Source organism: Hippoglossus stenolepis, chromosome 21 (assembly GCF_022539355.2).
Source record: "Hippoglossus stenolepis isolate QCI-W04-F060 chromosome 21, HSTE1.2, whole genome shotgun sequence".
NCBI classification, from domain to species: Eukaryota; Metazoa; Chordata; class Actinopteri; order Pleuronectiformes; family Pleuronectidae; genus Hippoglossus; species Hippoglossus stenolepis.
In genome coordinates this window covers 5,441,682-5,459,218 of record NC_061503.1, presented here as the reverse complement: position 1 = coordinate 5,459,218, position 17,537 = coordinate 5,441,682, and the positions used below count along the sequence as shown (strand labels likewise).

At 38.7% G+C, this 17,537-nt stretch overlaps 1 protein-coding gene across 4 annotated transcripts in view; it reads left to right on the top strand.

Moving 5' to 3' along the window:
• LOC118100437 (zinc transporter ZIP11) overlaps nucleotides 1-17,537 on the top strand; it is a 123,149-nt gene that overhangs the window by 89,678 nt on the left and 15,934 nt on the right. For all 4 annotated transcript variants that reach the window (XM_035145550.2, XM_047338272.1, XM_047338271.1 and 1 more), the window contains exon 6: nucleotides 16,547-16,714. In XM_035145550.2, coding sequence (XP_035001441.1) covers nucleotides 16,547-16,714 — 168 coding nt within the window. The remainder of the gene's footprint in view (nucleotides 1-16,546; nucleotides 16,715-17,537) is intronic.

Genomic DNA, 17,537 nt, shown 5'->3' with positions numbered 1-17,537 from the left:
TTTATGGCCTTATCCATGTGGCAAAGTATAACATTTTTTGTCAATGTATAAATATCTACACACATTGTTATGGAATCCACGTCAGGGTCAGTTGCCTAGCAACTATGGCCATGGATGCGTGATAGTTCGGTTGTTTGCTCCCCGTTTCTCTTTCACTGACCACCAGTGTCTCTCTCTCGCTGTTATCGCTGCCTTTCACAAGCTGTGACTGTTGCTCTCGCACTCAGAGTCCAGTTTGGAATCAGTAGGTGCTATTGTTTACAAGTTATCGAATCAATGTTTTTATAGATTTAACTATCGGCAGTCTTACACAAAAAACAAGAACCATACGGAAATGTTAAATGTTACGAGCAAAGTTCCGTTATGGATTTTTTGACACTGGTCCACTGATGCCAGGATTTCTCCAGGTTCTCCAGATGGCTAGCCAACTATGAAAAACAAGTCTATTGTCAATGTGTCTGTTTGTGAGAGAGAGAGAGAATGAGACAAAGGTTACATCCATTTTCATTTGAAAACAGTCTTTGTCAACACAAGCTTTTTGGCTTTGTATCTGTTTTAATCCAGTTTATAGGAATACGCCTGAAAATTCATATAATCTGACCACTTTTGTACACTGGGCATGTGTGTGCTGGTGTAAACAGGAAGGCACTTAACTGCACAACAGCTGTTAACAAAGACGTCAGACCCAATCAGCAAGCCGTTGTTAGTGTCTATGTCATCGTTTCCAAACGTCTCCGTTTCTGCCCGTTAAGACTTAAACACAGCCCTGGAGTTTTTAAACCATACGGGGCCGGCAGGGTTTCCAATCCTTTCCATTTTAGCGGTTGTAAAACTCCGGAGTAGTGTTGACGCCAGGCATGTCCATAGCAGAGTTGGTGCGTTTCCAAACAAAAAAATAATAGTATGGATGTAGCATATATTTCCGCTTCCGAATTAGTAACAATCTGCCACAGTTTCTGTTTATTGCACCTTGTTGTCCGGCTGTGTGAGAACCTCTGGTTGCTGTGTACATTTCGAGCCAAGATAGAAACAGTGAACACTAAAATGACAGTTGAAAGGCCACATCTTCCCGATACATTTTCTTGAGTCCCATCTTCATTTATTTGTCATACTGCTGCTTCAGAAAGACAAGGGCAATATAAAAGAAAATGAAAAATGGAATCAGAAAATCATTCATCTGTCAGTCTTGTCTTGTGTGAGGGCAGAGGTTCACTCTGTCCTTCTCTGTGCTACAGTACGTGCATGTGTTGTCATGCTGTTTCAGCTCCTGGAAGAGAGGATTTGTCAAATCCTCCTCAAGGCAACATTGTTTGGTTTCTTTAGAGCCATGCTTCCATTGTTCAACGTCTCTGTGATCTCAACCACTGACATAAATGCTACTGAAAGAGGGTAATGAATAAAAAATGAGACGGAGCATGAAGGATGCTTTTCATCACAATCAGGGTGCTCTCGAATTTTTGTTTCCCTTCATAGCTCTTTACCTGCGTGAGGTAAAACACTGGAAGGAACCCGCGATGATGTCAGGCTAAAAGACGCTTTGAAATGTGTCATTCCTCATATCATGCATCATTTACTAAAAACAATACAAATGGGCACTTAATCACTTTTACAAATGGCCTCGCTGCTGTTTCGTAATTACTAAACCAGATTGTGACAAGTCACACGGGGCACCATTGAGCTCTGCTAATGACCAATGGCAGCTGCAAAAACACTAGAAACTCTGTGGGACAGAGGCACGCTATCCACAACTTATGGGAAACCTTTGAATATTGTCAAAATTCTAATGTTTTATCTTTGTTATGAGGAAATTCTCATTTTTTCTTGAGCAAGCACAGTCAAGTCAAAGATACTCTTTATCTCAGTATATTGACAGAAAACCCAAGTATCGTGTTTTGGTTTTGCGAAGACCAAAGAATGATACCTTCTATGCAAAAATACGTTGTGGAAAAAAAACTATTCCGCTTCAGGGGCCTCAGCTCTCCATTGAAGGGATCCCAACCAGCCCCACAGTATTCACAGTTCTCAATCTTACAAATGTAAATAGCTTAATCCCAAAAGTCTATTTGGCTCCCAGGAGAAGATTTTCAAAGTTTTGATTTCCAGATTGAGTACACTATGTCAGTATAAAGGCCAATATCTCTGCTCCCTTGCTTCTGATGTTTTTTATACACACCGTTCGGAGATCTGAATGTCTGAATGTCATCAATCCTCACAGTGGGAGAGCAGGATGTCCTGTCAGCTCCATCTTTATCTGATCGTCGCGATCGCTCCTTTGGTGTCACCATCTGTCTATCTGGATTTTTGGCTTGGCCATGTTTCTGTCATTTTCTCCGTGCTGTTGTCTCCTAAGCTCTGCACTGCTCATTGAAAGGAATTTCACATTATTTTATAAGGTACTAAAAGTTGAATATTTCTTTTTGCTAATGCTGCAATTTAAGGTTTTCATATTTTTATGATTTAGGTCTATTTTGTTAATTTAGTTTCATTCTTTTTCACCATATATTTTGTTATAATAGAGAAAGTCCCTTTTTCTCTATTGTGGTATATGTAGGACCCAAGGTTGAGTTAGGAAGGCAGATAAATAACAACTGGAGGAAGGTGCACATACTATCTCTGCGAGACAAGACACTACAATGGTTTGTCTGAATGCTCCAGAGATTTCTGTGTTGTTGTAAAAAAAAAAGTCTGTGCGGAGAACCTCCTGCTGCATTGTTCACATGTGAAAGGCAAACCTGAAGAAAGTCCGAGCCCCATTGTGCACTAAAGCAATGTTGCCACCTGGACAAACAAGCAAAACTCCTACTCCAGTTGTACCAGCCAGGCAACAAGAAAGAGGATCCGACCACGATCCATCAATCAACCATTCAGTCAAATAAAACCCTATAACCCACCAAGCAGCCAATAAAAAGAAAGAAATTCTAAACCCAAGCAACTGATGGAGCAAAACTAACCTGAATCCCACCAACCAGTCAAACAAAGCGTCTTCCATTTAGGTGTGCAAGTCAGTTGTGTCACTGAGCCAGTATACACAACACCAGAGCCCGGGAGCTGCAGCTCCTTAATGGAATGCAGCCATTATTTATGTCATTTACTCCATCTGTGTTTGCCAAGTGAACATGTAGAGTATATCATCTTATTAGCCCCAGACTAACTAACTAAGATCTCCCTCATGTTTACCCCCAATAAGGTTTTCACCCATGTATCTGTGTTTGTCAGCAGGATTACACAAAAATACTGAATGTTGGTGTAAATCCAGTTCTAGTTATTTTAACTTTTTATTTTATTCATGCTGTATTAGTGAGATTTGTGCTGGCAGTTTTTGTTTTTCAACCGACTCTGTCATGCCCATATTGAGCTGTAAAATTGCTAAATGAGTTTATTAAATTTATTGCGAATTACAATAGAGTAAGTTCAGTGTGAGTATAGATGAATTGAATGTTGTCAGAGTTACACACTGACATCTTGGCATTAACACATGCTTGCGACAGATTAGGGATTTAAGATAGAGAAATTCACATTATTCACATCCCCATTATTTCAGCGTGTTTAGATTGGATTCCTAGATGGGGAGAAAAGTAACACAAATGGCAGGGCAAAAAAATCAGTTGAGTTGGGGGACAATACATGACCCCAGTGTGAACAAATGGCCCTTCAGAAAGAGCACGGACCGAGCTTTGTGCAGCTGCTGTTCCCTTCCTTGGACGGATGCACGATGGCTCTGGTTTATGGGAAGTGATGTTGCACAATTAATCAGAGCAGTGAGTGATTTTCCGTCTCGTCTCGCCCTCTCTCACCTTAGCATTCGTTTCTTTTTGTGTGTATTTCTGTTGAAATCCTGAAGGATCATTCTGGGCCTTGACATTTGCTGACCTTTGCACTGTAAAACAAAACAAAAAAGAGGGAAAAAACGTTTATATTCCAGCAGCTGGGGCACCAACATTTTCTGTAGAATAAAATAAAATAACCATCCCATAAAAATACAGTATTTTTCTATTTATGTTTTCTGTTTATATCTTTAGTTTTTATATCATTTTTTTTCCTTTTTAATGTTTAATGAAGGTTATTTACGTGCGTAAAAGCAACAAAATTGCCTATAAACGGTGAAACTGTGCAATAACAGAATCATGCTTAATATTGCAGAAGAGCTCTGTTATTATATAATTTCAAGCATTTGATTTGATTTACCCTTTTAAATAATTTAAAATACTGGTTATCAGCTGCTGTTAATTTTAGATCATAGCATGTGAAATGTTTTCACATAAAAAGCATTTAACACATCTTTAATGTTTAAAAATTTATTCTTCTCCAGAAAAGAAAACTTTTAAAAAAAACATGTCCAAACTGTGTTGATGATAAAAAATCTTTTATATAATTTATGTTATAATTAAGATATTACATGTACTTTTAGTTGTATGTGTTGGTGATCCTTGAATCAACTCTTATCCTCCTCATGCTCCCACTGTGGGACACAATAGTTAAGAGTATCAACAACAAAATTATTATTTTTCTTCTGCCTCACTGTCAGTCTCTTATTTTTCCTGTCTTTCTCCCCTGTTACTTCTTTCTTCCTCTGACCTACATTGCTTCCCTGTCTCTTTTTATGTCCCATTAGTTTATCCTACTTCCACCCTATCATATATATCCACATACCCACCTTATCTTTTCCTCACATTTGCTCTCCTCTTTTCTCTTCAGTGGCTGGGTTCAAACCTATCTGACCTTGTCCATCTATAGGCAAGTTGTCTTGGCTGCACAAGCTCCATCCAGGCTGTGCAAAGGACCATTAGCTTCTCTACTGCTGAGTCAGTAATCACTTCCTCCCGCCGCCTCGCCAACTATCATAATTTGTGGCTGTCAATAAAAATTCCCAGAGTGATTCATTTTGCCCCAAATCTTTCCTTTTAACTTTCATATTTTTCATGCTAATCTGTGCAGTGTCAAGTAGGGGTTGGTACCTACTGGGCCGAATCACAACACAGATTTCAGTGATTCATTTCGCCGTCATTTACACCATGTTTTAAGCCTAAATGTCCTCTGATATCCTCCTCTGAGCCGCGGTAAAGTTCACACGCACACACCAGAAAACCACACACACTCTCGCCCAAGGGCAGATCACATTGCTAAGTCCACTAGCATCGCCACTTCCGGTAGTGGACGTTTATGCTTAAAACACAGTGTAAATGAGGCCTTTTCAAGTGAAAACTGAATTTTGTGGCTTGCAGACACTTGGATGACACCACATGTGCAGTATGGAGGCATGTTTTTGTTTTCTGTTGTTCGATTACGTCTGAAGAAGAGATCACTTTGGCTGCAACACTGTCTACCCCTGAAACTCCAAATGTTTTTTGTGGACTCAAACACTTCACCCACCCCTCCTCTGGCATAGTTGTGAGTAGATAATGAGTACATTTTCATTTTTCGGTGAACTATACCTTTAAGACTTTCTGTATTGCTCTGGCAGCATGTAATGTTAGCCTACTTAGCTAGTGGCTACCTCAAACTCGACTCAACATGCAACTTCACCACTAGATGTCACTAAATTCTACACACTGAACCTTTAAGTAACTTAAAACTGTTAACAGTTAATATATGTAACTTCATCTTCACCTTAGCAATAAAAGAGCTTTTCTTATCGTGCAGGAAAAAAGTTTTGGCAACATCAGGCACCAAATCTGTTACGATACCCAATCCAGTGTAGTAGTAGTACTTGACTGTAGACAGCACTGTGACTGTACCATCTTTGACATTACATAATCAGACCTGTGGACAACGATGTGAACAATCCACAGGTCTTGACACTGCAGGTAAGATGACTGAATGAGGAATGACCTTAAACATGACTCTCATGCCCCAGAGCTGCCCACTGGTCAACAGTGGGCAGCTCTGATTACACTTGGCAGCTCCCAGGTAGCTGATCGTGGGTGGTTGGGGTTACGGGCTGAGAATCAAGTCACAACCGCGGCTGGAAGAGACAGTGTGCTTTGTCAAGTTGAATTAGCTCAGATGTTGTCCTGCATAGACCGCATGAAAACTGTTAATACCTGCATTCATTTATAACTTTGCCAAAGAGGTCTATTTTTACACCCCTGGCCCCCGACCATTTTTCAGTAGCTTTACACAGAAACTACCGAATGGATTTCCAGGAAACTTAGTGAAAGGATGGGACATGAGCCAAGAAAAAATAGTAATTTAGCACAGATGTAGGCTTTTTTTTATTATCACTTTATTTAACATTGTTAGAAGTGAGGCATGTTTTGGCATTTTCACCAATTATCCAGGGAATAATGCATGGATCGTGATGAAAAAAGGAACAGGACTCCTTCAGTTCACTGATTTAACTGAGGTTTTTCTGATCTTTCTTGATTTGCACTTCCGTCACTCATGAAAATAGTTCGGCAAATGCTGAAAGATATCATGTAAAATGTACGTCTTTTTGCAACTTGGGAGCTAAGTAAAAACTGAAAACACAATTTTTCTGCACAATCTGCTCCCCAAAAGCCAAAGCTTCTCAAATTCCCCCCTGGTGGCTGGCTACAGTAAAGGTGTCCGGCTCCTCCTTGTTCGCAGGTGGGACATGAGACAAGCTAAAAAGTCAAAATGAAACGTCACAATTGACTGCTGAGACTGATTCACAATTCGTCAAGCTTATGTGTCTTTGGAATCTTGCTACCATGGCTTTATACCCAGATCTCTTCTGCACAGCCTCTGATCCCAAATGACGTCCCCAGCACAAGATGGCAGCGTTTCTGTCCGATATATTTTGGCTTCATTTCTGGATTGTTGGCGTGGACAAGCGTTGTCCATAAAGTCTATGAGCACAAAGGTTGCTGCCAAGCAGACATAGAGCAACATGTGTTTGTGGCCATGCATTCAATGAAAGTTTCATAGTTATAATAATAAATCTCATCTGATCTCCACCTGCTGCTCCACTGTGATCACAAGCTGCCCGCTGTTTGGTGGCAGGTTGTCATCAGTTTATCAGAACCCCGTTGCTGAAAACTGTTTCCTGACACAGATGGGAATGAGGTTGAGGGAAAACAGAGACTGATCTAAACTAGTTAACTGAAAAACAATGAACTGAAAGATGCTAAAACTGCAGAGAAAGATTGATATTCTGTGCCAAGTCATATTACAGTTGTAGAGTATTGATTAGTGCAGCTTTAAGTGAATCAACTGTGATTAATCTTCGCAATTGCTTGAGTACCAACAGAGCAAAAAACGCAGCCAAACAGATGAAGACAGATAGAGATGTAAATAAAGTCTACATCACATCATATTAATATAATTATCAATATCAAGCAAAAATGTGTAACTCACATAAGGAGTAAAAAGATAAAAGGAATCAGATTTGCATAAACATAATTGTCCCACCACCTTTCATCACATTGTTTCTAACCTGGTGTCTGGAAAGGTCATTTCAACCATTTCATTTTTCTGACTCAATGTCCCTGTGTTTTGGCAAATGCTCCATCTGTCGTCAAGGTAACAGCACCCCAGCTGCTGCCGATGTGAGTGGCTGGCACACTCATGCAGGACCTGCATGTATCTTTGTATTAATAGTAATAAATCAGTAGCTTTTACCGCTGTTTTTTGTTTGTTAGCAAAGCAATGTTGCGAAGGCTGCTGCTAATGAGTACTCAATGAACGGCAACAGGTGGGAAATGAGGCTGTGTGGAAGTTCTGGTGTGTTAAGGAGGCATGTGGTAGTGTGAGAGAGCACGTGCACAAGTGTTATGCACTGCAGGGTGGCAGATAATCCGCCAGCTACTAACATTTATAATACATTTTTTGTGCTAAATAGCAAAGCAGGGCAAAAAACCAAAGAATGGGTTGTCCATTAGCAGTGTACAAGAAAAAATGATTGCATTACCTGTTTAACTGCTGTTAACAGTAAGAAATCCATTTTACATCAATATTTTAGCATTTATAATTTATTTAGAATTACTATTTTTAATTTTAAGCAAGTTTAGGTTGACGTTTAAGCAATGTATTGATGATATGAACAGAGTGATTATGTATAATAAATAAGTTATTACCTCTAACTCTAATAGAATTAATGACATTCAGACACCATTTGGAGATGAAAGTTTATTCATAGTTGTCTTTGGCTTTACGTCGGTTTTATTCCAATTTGTCAAAGGCAGAGTAGCCAGGAGCGAGGACAGAGCAGGGCAGGTGAAGCGTGATAGAGCAGAGGAGGAGGAGGAGGTTGATTATTGATGAGCACTGGAGTGGGGGAAAAAAATGATGATTCAAGGTTTGCAGGCCACTGCCAAGTGAGATGAACTTTTTCTTGGGGACTCTGGAGGTCGAAATCACAGTCAGCATGGACATATCAGAATTTGAGTGGAAGACTGCAGGATGGAGAAGAGAGAGAGGCAGAGAGGGTGGGGAGGTAAAGAGACATAGTCTGAGAAATAGGGAGTGTACATGTGGAAAAGAGAGCGGGATAAAGAAGTGGGGGGAAGACAGTTAAGACATTTCCTTATTTATTTTCAGTCATCACACATTGAACAACAAGTATATATAAAAATAGACCGTAACAGTCTAAACTTTATACATTGACTGAAAAGGTTAGTTAAGAAGCAAATGTGAATGTATACCTGCATACTATCAAAACAGTATTAGTATAAGTAAACAACAAAAACATCATGCAAATCAAGCTATCACACTCACAGCCCTCAAAGATAGTTTTGTAAATTATTATTTTAAAAACCAAAAGCAAATAATTTATTTGGATGACAAAGACAATATTTTACAATATACTAAATCATTACATTTCATAGCATAGGAATTTATAGACACTACATTTGTGTGAGCATATAGTAACCATCCTTATTAATAATACATATGGCTCCTTTTTATAGCGTTATGTTCCACCCCAGTCACAAAATATTTATAACTGCTCCTCTACCTACTGATTTCACAAACGTCTTTCTGTCTGTATGTATGTGTTGAATCATATCTCTCAAACCATTTTCATTGCAAATGAACTGCAGGAACACAGTTTTCTAACTTCACTCTGCACATAACATCCAGCACGCAAACAACAAAAAGTGACAGTATATTTTCGGACTGTTTGAGGGGAACTCAGTAATGACAAGGAATGATTCTGAAATAGAGTCCCAACTTGCATGGAAATCCCAAAATACTATGGCCAGCAAGTTATGAAATATTCCATGTTGAGTTTTACTTTCAATGAGCACTTGTGTGTCTTAATATGTTTCCCAAGGTCAGTGAGACCAGTGGCAGACTTCCTCTGCTGTAAATGCTAATCATGTCAGTGACGAATTTCCACCCACCTGTCAGTCAAAGTAACTGAGGAGACTGCAAAATATGCTCTAATGAGATGTACGTGTGTGTGTGAACCTCCAGGCTCCATTCTAAGTACATAAGGTAATCCAAGCCAGACAGCTCCTCAAAGCTGCCTTCAGAAAGCAAATCAAATTCACCGTAAAGCCCCCAACTGGGAAGCTGTATTCTTCTGAACCAGCCTGTGGTATTTAGAATGTGTGTGTGTGTGTGTGTGAGTAACCCCAACATCAACATTACTTATGAAAAGCAAGTTCATCTAGAGGTTGATTTTTATTTTTTTAATTGTTAAAAAATATTTTGGGATGTGAACAACAGCATTTTTCCTACACACAAACCTAATCCAGGCATTTAAGAATTTAGGATCTTATTGATCTGAATGTTGCCAAATTTAGCCAGAGTCAGAAAGAACTCTCCTAATAGACAAGAGGAGCAAGGATTCCTGCAACAGATGGCCTGGCCCCCACATGGATCCCTGATCTCAGGGCCTTAAACACTTACAATGTGAAGTGCTTCTCTCTGTCGTTGGTATCATCTAACATATAATTTGTGTGCGTGTGAACAGGAACTGAAGTCAGCAATCATAAGACAAAATAGATCAAGACCTTCTGCAGACATATTACAGAAAAGCCTGTACGGAAGGTTATTTTATAGATAAATTGGTCAGTAAAACAAGAAAATTGCATTTCATTTTAAACGCATTTTTATCTTGATATAGTCACAGTCGGTGGTTAATGACAGTGGAGCTATCTCACTGTCATGTCATCTAAGTGGAAAACAATAGTGCTGAAGTACATAACACGTTAAGGAAATGACCACTTTTGCTTCCCTCTCCACCAACAAACAGTTTTCTGTTTCAGCTTTACAGCTAACATATATACTGTATTTGACCCGATAGTGGCTGGTGACCCATTCAGGCTTCAGCCATCTGTGACCTTGATAAATAATCTGTAGGTAAAAACAATGAGGCAGAAAAATAAAGAAAATAAATCTCTTCAGTGAAAGGTCTGGTTCAGGAATAGACATTTGTTGATGTGCTGTGTATGCATACACAGGGGGTGATTTGGATTCCCCTCCACTGTGATGATTCATGTCATTGTGATTAAGGATGTTTCATTACTTCACTTGACCATATATGGAATATATCAAATATGTCTAAGCGCTGTAAGGTGAGAGACTATAGTGCAAACAACAATAAAATAGGAAAGTTAAAGAGGATTCGGTGCCATGAACCACCACGTGATGGCTGATACTGTTCTTACACCGGTCAAATCCTTCTTCATAGCAGCTCACATTCATTCAGCCCCTCCTGACTCTCTCTCTACCTCTCTTGCTTGTGCCCCACACACACACACACACACACACACACACACACACACACACACACACACACACACAAACACAAACATTGTTAGCGGAAACATCTGTACACACACATTGGGTGAAAACAACATCATTTGGTCTTCACAAACACAACTGACATAGGCTACGTGATTATTTGCATATATAGTGGGGAAGCAAGATGCAGTCTCAAGTGGTCCCAGGAGACACATTCAGGACACATTTTAATGTTAGGTGGAAACAGATTAACTTAACGCCATCCACTTACAATTGGATCTCTCAGGATGGATGTTTGTACCAGGTCTGAACAGGCCCATAGTCTCACAGGTGATCGAAAACAGAATGAACGTGAATGAATGAAGTTCATTGTCAAAGCAAACTGTTTTCTTAGTCCAACAAGTAAGAAATATAGAGCTACTATAGCCTCTTTATTTTTATATTTTAAAGCTCGTTGTGCTATTCGTGTCAGACTGTTCCACTAAATATAGAAATTAATTAGCCAACGGTAATTATCATTATTATTATCCATTACAGCAGGGTTTAAATCTGTTAAGCTTCCGATGTATATGATCAAGTGAAAATATTGTTTATTTGATTAATTAATTTCAACGTATACATATAAACCCTGAAAATACAGTTTAAGCTTCTTAATAATTTTAATTGAATTCCTAATTATTAAATTATTGTTAAAACAGCTGAAAGAAATGGCCTAATATGCTTCGCTTTCTGGCCCACTATTGTACATACACACCCACAAATGAGTGTGATGTGAGGGTGAGAAGTAACTGTGAATTAGTACAATATTGAATTTTGCTTTTGCAGATCACTGATATATTGATATTCAGATCCTGCGAGTGTCTTTTCACCTCCATGACGACAGTCCCCCTGGCCCTGATCTCAACCTGACAGGTTGTCTTGTCAGTTTTACTCCTTGTGTCCCTGTAATGTCTCATTACCACGATTATCCATCAGTGCAGATACAATCTGTCTTTTCATTTTATCCTCTGTCATGCTCACATCCTTTTGTCTATTTTTATTATACTGGAGACAAAACAACACGATTCTTCCACCAAACTGTCACTGTTTGTTGCACATCATGGTCGTATAATCTTTCACTGATTAACTCGACTAAACAACGACGATGAAGATGATGTGCACTTACGCAATTTACATACATATGCATTCCCTTACACAGCAGCATGATTGTTTTGCAACAATATTGAGTGAGTCACTCATTTTCTCTTCTTCGTACTCCAGATTTCTCTGTGTCTTTTCAATTCGCGATACATATTAACAGTAGCTTTGCATTATCAGAATGAACGAACTGACACACAAACTGTGTAATAGATATAAACACCATCCTGACATACCAGGAAAAAGAATCAACCTTTTCGATCTGATCTGCATGGGTTTGAACACGTTGCTGGTAAAATATACATGTCAAACCACGTCCATTGTCACATGCACCACTTCAGGTGTCATGCCTATCAGGAGATGAGCTACATCTGGAAGTGTTGCTATGAGACCTGGAGTGTTTTCAGGTCCTTGAAGTGGAAACCTGAACGGCCTCTGAAGTCGTAATGGACGTTATTATAGGACATTCTCATTACATTGATGTATATGTTCAAGTGGTTATCTGTTTGGTTTTTTGTATTCCTATGTTACCTGAAGGGCCACTATTACAAGTCAATGTAACATTTATGAGGCAAGTTCGACTTTCCTCAACATTTCAGATATCTGCAACATCATTTCGACTGGTCTAAACTCTAACTCAAGATATCTGTAATTACATTATGACAAAGCAAAATGACAGTGAAAGATTTTTTCAATTTAGATATCGCTAATCTAAATTAATTTCTAGAACTTGATAATAGATATCTACAATTAAATAATGAATATCATTAATACCAGTTTGGGATATCTGCAACTTTATTTTGAAAAATTCAAACCTAACTTCAGATATCTAAATAGGACAATAAAAATATATATAATCAAGGGACTTAAAGATATGTTGAACTTGAATTATAATTAGTCTGACTTAAATTGTAGATCTATAATTCAGTTGTAGTTATCCGCAGTATGAATTTGAGATAGCTGCAACTGAATTATAGATATCTATAATGAGAAACCCCATACACAGGAGAGGCAAGAGTGGCATTATGAGTCAAAACTTAATTACAGATTACTTTTATTCTGCCTAGTCAACATTTAAATACAGATATCTTTAATTGGTGCTTTAACTCCGCAAAGCAATAGGGGATATGCAGATATGCGTAGTAAATATTCAGTCTACATGTTTAGAGTGTAGGTTGCTATATTCCACTCAATCCTGCACGCTCACCCTTTGAAGGAGGGTCAATGGCTCATTTACTGAACAATCAGAAATCTGGTTATCCGACGCCTGGTTTCAATTGGTGGGTCAGAAAGTTGTGTCATCTGTGTCACTATCAAAGCAGGTTTATTGTTCCATTTCCCTCATTCCTGCCATCAAAATATCCTTTGTGAAGTGTGATGAGCATGTTTTAATTAAGTAATACTTAGCTGAAACTGTCGTCTTGACTCACACTGCTCTTACGGATTAATACTTCTCTGCAGGACATTTTTCTTCTTGCCTCCTGTTGGTAGTAAAATTGCCCAAAGTAAATCCGCCTGGATGAGTGTACGCAGAGCCCCTTTGCTCTGGGTTAATGGTTTTGGAAGTTCAGTTTGAGAAAAATGGGCTCTGTGTTTCTGGCCTTTGAAAACATCCGCTAGCCGAGGGTGTAACCAGAGCACCCCGAGCAATCCTCCAAATCTTTTGACCTTTGCATGCCCAATAATTCTGACTTATAACCAACTACATGGCAACTGGAGACATTTAAAAGGCTCTTATATATGTCAGTGTGTGTGTGAGAGAGAATGAATGGGAGGGAGGGAGGGAGGGAGGGAGAGAACCAGCAGGCTGTGAAAAGTGTGGACAGGTTGCAGGGAGTCTGCATTGTCCCACTGAAATGACTATAGAATTTTGAATGTTCTACTAATTATACATTAAATACAGCTACTTTTAAATTATTGAGAAAAGTTAAAGCAAAAATTAAGTGTGTGTGTGTGTTTTTGTTTGCTTTCTTCAGTGACAATATAGCAAAAATTCAATATACAGAATATTGATAAAATGGTTATGCATTGCACACGCATGGTGAGAGAACATAATTGTTTATATTGTTTTCATATGTGTGAGATGGTTAAAACCACCACAATTAACTGTCTGTTCTTTTCTGCTATCACTCAGTAGCAAAAATCAGTATTTAAACAACTGACTTTAGTTATGATAATAATTATCAATGTAAAATAATATATGAAATAATAGTATATTGGACCCAAATTATGTGTAAATTCATTAAAAAAACGGCTTCAGAGTAAAAAAGAATAACTTCACGAGATCCAAGTCCTGATTTCTGAGATCCAGAGGAAAAAAATCTAGACTTTTTAGCAGCTTGATCTGAATAACAGCTGACTAATTTCACGCGATTTAGTTCATGAAGAACTGAAGTTATTGAGCAAAACAGAGGCTGAATTTATAATTGAAATATCTGATTACTGTGATGCTCATTGTCAATCCACCAATTATTACTATTTGTTTAATGATTTGCTTTTTTATGAATTATTTAAACCTTTTTGTTGAGTCGAACAAATACTGTTTATGCAAACTCCAGCAGAGGGTGTGTGCTGAATTAGATTGTCTTCAGCCATTAACCTTGTATTCATGACATTAGTGGAGTATGCAATGCTGATAATTGGACTGGTAAAAACTCAGGACATTTTTCATTTTAGACAAGAATAATAGCTCTGTGTCCCTCAGGCTATAAATATAAAGTTGTCGATAGATGTGTTAATCAGGCTCGCAGCATCTATCAGACTCATCTGGATTAATTTTTTATAAAATCTTTTTTTCTTCTAAGCTCCTTGGTTCAAATTTCTTGTTTGCTGTGTGCCATACCTCTCAGAAAGTTTTTCATTGTGTGAAAGAAAGTCAAGTGTTTGGAAGGAAAGTGTCTGCGTACAGAGATGACTGACAAATTGGAGGGTTTTGTTTATGTCACCCAATGGTATTGAGGCCAACAAAAGGGCTAATTAGCATTTCACAGAACAAACTTAATTAACCTGACTGATGACGTCTTGAGTGTCTTTGTCGAGCTTTATTGGAACCACCTCTTGACACAAACGATCCCACGCAGCCGTGGATCGACTTTAAAACACCTTTTTTTTGTGAATGCATCCAGCTGCTGAACTGTTATCACTGAATCCTCACTGGTGATGTTCACCCTAACTCCCTGGGCCACACTGCCTGCATGAACAGCTTGCTCTTCATTTCAGCGCCCATGTTAACAGATTAGAGTGGCCACACTGTGTGAGCAGCACGAGTCGGCCGTGGTCGCTGCGCTGTGCTTCTAGAGATTCGATGTCTCACCTATTTTCCTCCACCTAACTTTACTTACTCATAGCAAAATAGACAGTGGAAATGGTCTTTAAACCACAGTGTCAATGTCCCAAGACCGGAAGATTCACGGCTTTATACCAGCAGACACGCTTCCTTTGACTCGCCGCTTAAGCAGGCAGTGTGGACATAGCGGACTGCTTTGCTTAAAAAGTTAGTATTAAGCAAAGTTATATGTGACTATTATCATCTTCTTTCTGAGCTCAGAGATGTTAACATTGGTTTTCCATCTGTTTGATTTTAGATTTTTAATTATATCATTTTGTCTCTGACTTTGTATAATTTCGCTTGTGGTCTTTGATGTTTTGTGAGGCCCTTTGTTCCAGCTGTTTTGAATGGTGCCATAAATATATCATTATCTCCGTAAAGTAACAGTGGCCATTAATGGTTCAGAAGTGTTACAACTAAATAGGCATCCAAAGGCAAAAATGTTAATACCATTTCCAAATAGAATCACTCAAAGGTGGTGTCAAAAAGCAGCTGTCATTTGGGTTTTGTTTCTCCAGAGTTGGGGTGTAGTCATGCTGATCCCCGCCATTATTGACTGTGAGTAGTTACGAGTGTTTTTCCTCCAATCATAATTTTTTTGATGATGTGTTGGAGCTGTTTTTATTGAAGAATAATTGACGACTGAAGCTCCAGTCACCCTGTGATTAATGCAGCCCATTTCCTATGACCTCGAGCGCAGGAGTGAAGCAAATCTCCAAACCACATGAAATCAGGTAGAAGCTGCAAATGAACTTAGAGCTGAACGCGAGGCCTTTACCTCACACAGATTTCTGTCAGACTCAGGACTTTAACCAAATAGAGGAGGAGACGGTGGCTGACCCTGCTACCAGATCAAGGGCGGGGAATGAAAAGTGAGAGCCTCAGAGAGAAGCTGAAAACTAATTTGAAGAAGCTTAGACCCTTCAGCCATTCACACTTTGACACACCTCACAAAGTAGTGCATTAGTTCAGCGTGACTGTCACATTGCAGAAAAGTTACTTGTTACTCCCCAAATTCATCATCACAATTTTACTCCCCATCCACGGTTGACAAATAGCTTTTGAATATTACTAGTTCAATATATCGGTGCTAGGGCTCATAAATAAAACATCAATAGTTATAACACGACAATTGTCATAATTGAGGAGGTATAACACATATTCTACCTCAGGTTAGTAAAATGTTTTGCTGTTTAAAAAGTGTTTTTTTCTCAAGAAGAGTTTAAAACCACAAACTTCACTGATTGTCTATTTTTATCTTTATATAACTCTCGGCCATATTCGCCAGCCCTAATGGCTACTTGTAGATTCCTCCATACATCTACAGTCGATCCTATTTAAAGGTTATTCTAATGAATGGTCTATTGACAGGTAACCCAATGTGCAGTTTGTGTTATTTTACCCTCAATATCGCTCTCCTCTGTCGTGCAGATAAAATGGAGAACGGAGATGTCCACCAGAGGAGGAGAGGCCAACATACAGTCAACTCAGACGAACAGGAAACAGAAATTAAACAACAGCAAGTGGTTGGGAAGACAGGAAGCAGCTGGCGACGTGTTCTCCTCCTCATCCTTGCCATCACCATCCACAACATCCCAGGTGAGAACGAGCCATAGGGCTGTGTATAGCATCCAAATATTCCAGTTGCTCATAGGGAAGTTAAAAATGAATCCTGACAGTGGATCTGTCACTGCCACTCAAAGTGTGAAAGTCATGGCCCTTACAAACGTTGATCTGATGGTTGGACGATGGGACAGTCCACCATGTTCGTCCAGACTTGAATATCAACAACTATTGCACAAATTGCATTGGATTCTTGTGCAGGAAATTATATCAAAACTTGATTAACTACTAAATAATGAATTGATTGCTTTCCATAAGCCTTGATTGCTTCCCACAAGCCTCAGCCTTGTCTGAGACTCATTATAAAATGTTAGCAATTAGAGTACAGGGAGCATAAATAGGTAAATCTGCACCACCTTCCTAGTAATAATGGTATTTGGAATGACCTACTGTTTTGCAGCAAACTTTGTTGATTCCCCTGCGAATCCAAGCGCTAATTACTTTTTTTAACTTTTTTTTCTGGTTTCTTTCTTTTTTGATTTTGTTAAACTCAGTATAACATTTGACTTTTGTGTGAAAATCACTATGCTACTGTGTTTTTCACTGTTTTCATTTTGACACTTGACACCATTCACAACTTGCCATATTAGCTATTGACAGTTCCTTTTTGTATTGTATCCATTACTGACAATATGTACATTCCTTTTTTCGTTTTACATAAAAAATATGTGTATTTTCTTTATTTAGGTTCTATATTTACATATATATGTATATATTATATACATTGCCCCCAAATCAGTCAGGCTCTACAGACGGTTATTACTTAATTATTTTACTACTGAAGAAAACATTCAAAAGT